The sequence below is a fragment of the Rutidosis leptorrhynchoides genome, chromosome 10 (assembly GCF_046630445.1).
Source record: "Rutidosis leptorrhynchoides isolate AG116_Rl617_1_P2 chromosome 10, CSIRO_AGI_Rlap_v1, whole genome shotgun sequence".
NCBI lineage: Eukaryota > Viridiplantae > Streptophyta > Magnoliopsida > Asterales > Asteraceae > Rutidosis > Rutidosis leptorrhynchoides.
Window position 1 is genome coordinate 329110041 of NC_092342.1, and position 8769 is coordinate 329118809.

At 33.8% G+C, this 8769-nt stretch overlaps 1 protein-coding gene across 1 annotated transcript; it reads right to left on the reverse strand.

Moving 5' to 3' along the window:
- Positions 1-292: 292 nt before the first annotated feature.
- Positions 293-1885, reverse strand: LOC139873650 (uncharacterized). The gene is made up of 3 exons (XM_071861589.1): positions 1706-1885; positions 1092-1350; positions 293-992 (listed from the first exon to the last, which is right to left on the reverse strand). The coding sequence occupies exons 1-3, from the start codon at positions 1787-1789 to the stop codon at positions 640-642; spliced, it is 696 nt and encodes a 231-aa protein (XP_071717690.1). The 5' UTR covers positions 1790-1885; the 3' UTR covers positions 293-639.
- Between the last annotated feature and the right edge of the window lie 6884 nt (positions 1886-8769).

Here is an 8769-nt window from a genome sequence, read left to right on the forward strand (position 1 = left end):
ATATGTAATACCGAATAGTCAAAACTTGATAGTTAACTTCAATTGAACAGATTGTTAGAGATGATGCTTTGATCAGCTTCTGTTGTTCCATGGAGAAGTTTTAAGCCTTTTAACGGGTAGTTCCTGTAATTATATTGTGTTAAAGCCGTTTAAAGGCTAGCACCCAAAAATAGTCATTGCTGATGCACCTTATGCTCTCACTGAAGACTTCATGAACATCCTCTTAAAATGACTTAAATGACCATAACGTAAATTATACTGTATTATTCATGAGGATAGAAAATGTGTTGGCAAAGAATGTTGGTCGTTACAAGCGAATCAAGCGAACAGAAGGTCTCTCAAATACAGATATTGCAGGTACTGCAACTAACTTATAAACTAAGTGCTCCAAATCAGAAAAAGCGTACATGTACAAAATGTATGGAGATTGTAACAGAGTGACTAGAAGTCTGGAAACTCATTCAACATCTAAACATGCCATTTAACTTTTTGCCTACATAATAAGTATTGAGCAATTTTCTAATGGAGATGTGTATGCTTTCTACATCAAGAAGAATTGTGCAATTGTTATTCGTCAAAAATTTCTTCCATACTGACTGCGGCGGTAGCAGATCAACAAATTTCGTTCAGAAAACTAACCTAAGCACCTCTACCAAACCAAGTAATTGGAGTCGTCAAGTTACTAACAGGCTGTTGAATCATGCAATGTCTCTGCCATTGATTCAAACCCTGGCTTACACTCACTGCACCCCATTCAGCATTTGAGACTTGCTGACAGTTGTTATCATCTTCAACATCCATAGCATCTGCATCCATCGTCTCATACATTTGCGCAGCAGGATCCTCAACTTCTGGTGGTTGTTGGGTATGGCTATGCACCCATGGTACAACAGCCAAACATCCATTCTTTTGCCCCGAATTACCATCCTGTTTCTGTATTTCATCTCCTAACAATCTAGCTCCATTCGACTGGTTTGACCAAATAACAGGATCTGCATAATGCAGTAACCCAGGATTTTAGATACAAACACTCCATAGAGAAAAATTTTAAATATAGTAATGTAAGCATATTCGGACTTAAAGTAACTTACTCTTAAATCCTGAAAGGAAGCCTGAATCAGCAGAGATAGAAAAGGGCAGTGCAGAGTGTAAAGAAGGCGTATTGTTCTTTGGTTCAAAGAGAACAATTGCCTTCTCTTCATTCACTGATTGTTCAACCACAGTATCTATTGCAATTGGACTACTTTCAACTAATTGTTCAACCACAGTATCCTGAAATTGCGTGGATTCATTAAACGTTACAGGATTCGGAGTCTCGTCTTCATTACTTAACGGAGCGAATTCGGCATCCTAACCACAATATACCAATTCATTATTTACATTTTAACATTAACGAACATTCAAACCCTAAATTAAAGAGCATGTAACATATCATAAGTGCATTTTAACATTACAGCACATTCAAACCCTAAAACTAAGAGCAATTATCCAACTCAATTAAGGTACAATCAATCTCCACTAGGTTATTATTATCTTAATTTTAAACTTCGCGATAAAAGCTGTAATTAAATTCACCATTATATACAACTACGGAAAATTAAAACCTAATAATAGCGATTAATTTGTAACATATTCTCAAACAACATACTACAGATTTCACATCAATTTAAACATACAATAGACGTTAATACGTGTATGTACTGACCAGACGGCGTATTTTGAGAGCAGGAGAAGACAGAGTGAAGTCGAAGAAATCATCATTAGCTTCGTTGATATCTTTCCTCTTCATTTTGAGCGACAATAAACCCTAACAAAGCTCGCAATTAAAGTTCGATGGAGATTAATTATTGATTATATATCAGAAAAACAGAACTCTGTAGTGTGTACGTATATATAGTTTTAGCCTTTTTAGATTGGTTATATGATATAGATTAATAGAGAAGGTAGTACAAAATTACAGGTTCGCGGTGTCCGGAAGCGTCTGGAAGTGTGTTGAAACCTGTAATAACTTCCATTCTCGAATTTACATTTTGCTCCCCTCGATAATTGTTTTTGTTTAATTATAGAAACAACTAGTTGTGTCGCCCTCGCGATGCGGCGGAAGAACGTTAGCTAAATTCGATTATGAAAAGTAAAAAAAAAATAAAAAATAGAAGCAAATGACATAAACTGAAATGGGTGAAAAAAAAACTCAAAGTATAAAAAAATCAAATAATAACAATAACATAAAAATAACAATTATATTAATAGTAGCAACATTAACGATTTGTAATAAGTGAAAAGTTATGTGGTTGATTATTAGTAAATGGAATGTTATGTGTTTGATTTCTAATAAACGTAAGGTTAAACCATAATGATAATAATGGTTGTGGTTGAATTACGGAAGATTGAAAGTTTGTTGTAAAATTATAGAAACCATAAAGTTCATTATTTATAAGGTTTTACCTTTTAGTAAATAGGTATAATATAATTATGTAGTCGATTTATAATGAATGAGAGGTTTTATGTTTAAATTATAAAATGTGAAAAGTTTGTGGTAAGTTTATAAAAGCTATAAAGTTAACTATTATAAAGGGTGTGGTTGAATTTTTTTTTTTAAAAAAAAATTTGTTGTAATTTTGTAAACCTTATGAACTTCACTATTCATTTTCCCTATTACTTTTGGATATATAGAATATAGAATAATAATAATAATAATAATAATAATAATAATAATAATAATAATAATAATAATAATGAATAGTTATTAGATAGTAAAAATTGTGTGGCGGGTTTATAATGAATGAGAGGTTTTGTGTGTGAGAAGTTTGTGGTAAGTTTGTGAAAACTATAAAGTGTTATAAAGGGTGAGGTTGAATTGTAAAAAATGAAAAGTTTGTTGTAAGTTTGTGAAGCCTATTAAGTGTATTATTCATTTGGGCTTTCTCATTTAGATATATAGATTTAATTACAATAATTTTTTTTAATGTTGTTACTCGTTAAGGTGAATACAACTCTATGTACACAAATTTTAGGCACCCTAACATAAACCTTTTAGTGTTTTCAAAAAAAGAAATTTATTTTAATCGTGTGCTAAAGAAAGAAAATTATGAGTCATGTTTAATTAAGTTATTGTGTAAGACCCAAATATTTATGGTACACAGCTTAAGAATGATGTACGTGTAGTGACCCGAACTTTTTCATGTTTATATATATTAAATGAAATTGATATTTACATGATTAAGTGTTTTCAACATGTTAAGCAATCAAACTTGTTAAGACTTGATTAATTGAAATAGGTTTCATATAGACAATTGACCACCCAAGTTGACCGGTGATTCACGAACGTTAAAACTTGTAAAAACTATATGATGTCATATATATGGATATATATATATATAGTTAACATGATATTATGATAAGTAAACATATCATTAAGTATATTAACAATGAACTACATATGTAAAAACAAGACTACTAACTTAAGGATTTCGAAACGAGGCATATATGTAACGATTATCGTTGTAACGACATTTAAATGTATATATATCATATTAAGATATATTAATACATCATAATATCATGATAATGTAATAATTTAACATCTCTTTAGATATAATAAACAAGGGGTTAACAACATTTAACAAGATCGTTAACCTAAAGGTTTCAAAACAACTCTTACATGTAACGACTAACGATGACTTAACGACTCAGTTAAAATGTATATACATGTAGTGTTTTAATATGTATTCATACACTTTTGAAAGACTTCAAGACACTTATCAAAGTACTTCTACTTAACAAAAATGCTTACGATTACATCCTCATTCATTTTCATCAACAATTCTACTCGTACGCACTCGTACAATACACAGCTTCTAAATGTATTTACTATTGGCATATACACTCCAATTATCAGCTCTTAGCAGCCCATGTGAGTCACCTAACCATGTGGGAACCATCATTTAACATCTAGCATGAAATATCTCACAAAATTACAAACTAATGGAGCCTATATGGAAGCACCATATTCACGTGAACTTGCATACTCACAAACACATTCACTTTGCAATTTTCTTGAATCAAATTACTCTCTCTCAAGTGTTCTTCCATTGTTCTAAGTGTTCTTCATCATCTTTATCAAAATCTAGCTCAATCTAGTTCATAAATCCATACATAAACCAAGTTATAAAACAACTACTCAAGAACACACCAACAACACTTCCAAGTTTGCTAGCTTACTTCCAATCTTGCAAATCCACTTTGAGTGATCATCCAACCTCAAGAAATATTTCTTATTTACAGTAAGATATCTTTCTAATATAAGGTAATACTCATATTCAAACTTTGATTCAATTTCTATAACTTTAACAATCTTATTTCGAGTGGAAATCTTACTTGAACTTGTTTTCGTGTCATGATTTTGCTTCAAGAACTTTCAAGCCATCAAAGGATCCTTTGAAGCTAGATCTATTTTTCTCATTTCTATTAGGTTTATCCACAAATCCTGAGGTAGTAATGATGTTCATAACATCATTCGATTCATATATATAAAACTACCTTATTCGAAGGTTTAAATTTGAAATCATTAGAACATAGTTTAGTTAATTCTAAACTTGTTTACAAACAAAAGTTAATCCTTTTAACTTGACTTTTAAAATCAACTAAACACATGTTCTATATCTATATGATATGCTAACTTAATGATTTAAAACCTGAAAACACGAAAAACACCGTAAAACCGGATATACGCCGTCGTAGTAACACCGCGGGCTGTTTTGGGTTAGTTAATTAAAAACTATGATAAACTTTAATTTAAAAGTTGTTCTTCTGGGAAAATGATTTTTCTTATGAACATGAAACTATATCCAAAAATCATGGTTAAACTCAAAGTGAAAGTATGTTTTCCAAAATGGTCATCTAGACGTCGTTCTTTCGACTGAAATGACTACCTTTACAAAACCGACTTGTAACCTGTATTTTTGACTATAAACTTATACTTTTTATGTTTAGATTCATAAACTTAAGTTCAATATGAAACCATAGCAAATTGAATCACTCAAAACGGATTTAAAACGAAGAAGTTATGGGTAAAACAAGATTGGATATTTTTGCTTGTTGTAACTACGTGAAAATTGGTAACAAATCTATATTAATCATATCCTAGCTAACTCATATTGTATTATACATGTATTCTAATATATTATGTAATCTTGGGATACCATAGACACGTATGCAAATGTTTTGTCATATCATATCGACCCATGTATATATATTATTTGGAACAACCATAGACACTCTATATGCAGTAATGTTTGAGGTAGCTATACAGGGTTGAGGTTGATTCCAAAAATATATATACTTTGAGTTGTGATCTAGCCTGAGACGTGTATACACTGGGTCATGAATTTATTCAAGAAAATATATATCGATTTATTTCTGTACATCTAACTGTGGACAACTAGTTGTAGGTTACTAACGAGGACAGCTGACTTAATAAACTTAAAACATTAAAACATATTAAAAATGTTGTAAATATATTTTGAACATACTTTGATATACATGTACATATTTGTTATAGGTTCGTGAATCAACCAGTGGCCAAGTCTTACTTTCCGACGAAGTAAAAATCTGTGAAAGTGAGTTATAGTCCCACTTTTAAAATCTAATATTTTGGGATGAGAATACATGCAATTTTATAAATGTTTTATGAAATAGACACAAGTAAATGAAACTACATTATATGAGTGAATGATCGAAGCCGAATATGCCCCTTTTTAGCTTGGTAGCCTAAGAATTTGGGAACAGACCCCCAAATTGACGCGAATTCTAAAGATAGATCTATCGGGCCCAACAAGCCCCATTCTGGAATTTGGAATGCTTTAGTACTTCAAAATTATCATGTCCGATGGGTGTCCCGGAATTATGGAGATATTCTATATGCATCTTGTTAATGTCGGTTACCAGGTGTTCACCATATGAATGATTTTTATCTCTATGTATGGGATGTATATTGAAATATGAAATCTTGTGGTCTATTATTACGATTTGATAAATATATAGGTTAAACCTATAACTCACCAACATTTTTGTTGACGTTTAAAGCATGTTTATTCTCAGGTGATTATTAAGAGCTTCCGCTGTTGCATGCTAAAATATGGACAAGATTTGGTGTCAGCATGCTTGTATAATATTGTTTAAAACTACATTCGAGATTTATTTTGTTGTAACATATTAATATTGTAAACCAATATGTATTGGTAGTGTGTAAGTGTGATATTTTTTAGATTATCATTTCTGGATAATCTAGGTGGTGTCCTTTTAACCTTGTCGATAAAATAAAGGTTATGGTTTGTTTTTAAAAACGAATGCAGTATTTGAAAAACGTCTCATATAGAGGTCAAAACCTCGCAACGAAATCAATTAATATGGAACGTTTATAATCAATATGAACGGGACATTTCAGTACGTATAGTGGGTGGAGCGTGGGGTAAAATTAAAAGCTCAGAATCTGCCTAGACATGTGTGCGCGCCGCACACACTTGAGGGAGCGCGCCGCGCACGTGGCCTGCGACAAATTTCTGTCTTTTTCTAATTAGATTTAAATGAGGGCCTTTTTGGTCTTTTCACTTGGGGTCGGATCTGAAGCCATATCAGCTGGTTTGGATCCAACTTTGGATCACTTTCACATCCACAAACACTCTCAACTATTTTAGAGAGAGAGAGAGAGAGACAGTTCTAGAGAGATTTGGGGTTTTGGAGAAGAAGAAGCTCAAATTGATCAAAAACTCGAGTGTTAAAGTTGTTCACCTCATTCCTAGCTACGTTTTGATTGTTGTGGTAAGTTCTAACTCCGAATTTCATTGTTTAATTTTGATATTCAAGTTAGGGTTTGAACTTAAATTGTTGAGAAACCCATTTAAACTCATGAAGTGAGTTTAGTGTTGCTAGTAATCGGGTTTATTGTTGTTGTTGGTGGGTTTTGGGTTGAAAACCGACTTGGCCATGATTTAGGACTTGGAATTAGGTTTAATCACTGGGCTTGGCGATTATGGAAGTGTTGGAACCCATTTTAGTGTATTTGAAAGACTAATTTTGAATTGAGTCAAAATTAGGGTTTGTGGGTGATTTTGAGAATGATAAGTGTTTAACACTTGTGTTTGGATTTAATTAGCGTATTAGGACCATTTTCACTTGTGTTAGTGATTATTGGTTAGTTTGGACGCGTTTTGTGCTTGGAAGTGCAATTGGTCGAAATTGCACTAAGTGTCGTTTTGAGTTGGTTTGTAAATTCACTCTAAGTGTGTTACTTGTATTGTGATATTGGAATAGGTACATTCCATCGGTGAGTTGCGGATTATTTGGTTGCATTCATTCAAGGAGACAAGGTGAGTGTTAATATCCTATGTGCATATGTATGTGTAGGATGGGTGCGGGTCGAGTGAAGTAATTCTCGGCTATAGAGCTCACTTCACATATAGGTAGATTTGATGGACTTGTGTATAGGTCCAATGGGCACGGTTGTGCGTCTTGATTGACCACCTTTGGCGAGGTGCACACTTTGTGTGTACGTTATCACATGGACTTGTGATGTGGAGTTATATAATCCTGATGTAGTGGGATTGGTATTGAGTTGCGCCCCGATGATGTGGGTTTTGATTTGGGAAGTGAATCACGTATGGATGCGGATTCATGATGACGCGTGTAGTTTCGGTCATCTTATTGAGGTAGTGATCTCATGTGGTTGCGGATTCACTAAGGCTCGTATAGTTCATATCATCGTTGGTGAACTTACCTGTTGATTATTTAGCTTGTTATATAGCGGTTGAACGGTATGCTTAGTTTGCCTTATACGTGGATGCCCCGGTATGTGTCATTTGATTATTTGTGTGGCGTGTCCATTTTATACATATAGATGTATGTAGTATATTCTCACTCACTAAGCGTTAGCTTACCCTCTCGTTGTTTACATTTTTATAGATTTGCATGGAGGCGGTGGCTCGGGTAAGCGTGGGAACTAGTGGACTCGCTTAGGTTGCTTTAGAAGACGTGCTTTTGGATTGATTATGATTGGGTAGCGTATCCCCAATCGCCATTCTCGGTCTTTATGTTGTGTTAAAAATCATGTGGTCGGAAACTTGTATTTTGTATGAAAGTCGTAAAACGGCCGATGTGGGCCCGGTGTCATAAAACTCATTTTATTTTTGGAACGTGTTAGTTTTAACTAATATTAAATGTTGTGAAAACTGTTTCGTCTAAAAGTGTCGGGAAGTGTGAGATCATTAAACAAAAAATGGAAAATCCGGACAGAAGCTGTTGGGCTCTGTGCGCGCCGCTCACAGCAAGGGTTGCGCGCCGCGCACCCTTCTATAATAAAAAAATATATTTTGCGTATTCGGTTGGATAACGGGTTGGGTCGTTACTAGTGGTATCAGAGCATGGTCTAAGGGATTTAGGTGACTTGAAATAGGTGCCTAGACTTAGAATTTTGTGTGTGCTTATTTGTTGCGGGACTTGTAGGTGTACGGGTCGGAATGAGAACTTGGTTAGTGACTTAGCGTGTAGGTGAACTAACTAGGGTATTGGCTTGTGTTGTGACATTATTCTTGCGTGTGTTTATGTCGCGTAGAATATTTATGTTGTGTTAGTTATATCATCGAGCGAGGCGGTCGTGGTACTAACAAGTTGATACGGCGTGTGTGCGTAATTAGGACTTGCAAACTTTATTACGGGTGCAAATCGTGTCTAACAAGTGATGTACGACGAGTGTTGAGCAAGATGGGGCGGTGT

Coding starts and splice junctions, on each gene's coding strand:
- LOC139873650 (XM_071861589.1), bottom strand. CDS start 1,789: ATGAAGAGGAAAGATATCAACGAAGCTAATGATGATTTCTTCGACTTC. Junction 1,351..1,705: donor CTCTCAAAATACGCCGTCTG/GTCAGTACATAC, acceptor TATTGTGGTTAG/GATGCCGAATTCGCTCCGTT. Junction 993..1,091: donor CTTCCTTTCAGGATTTAAGA/GTAAGTTACTTT, acceptor TGCATTATGCAG/ATCCTGTTATTTGGTCAAAC.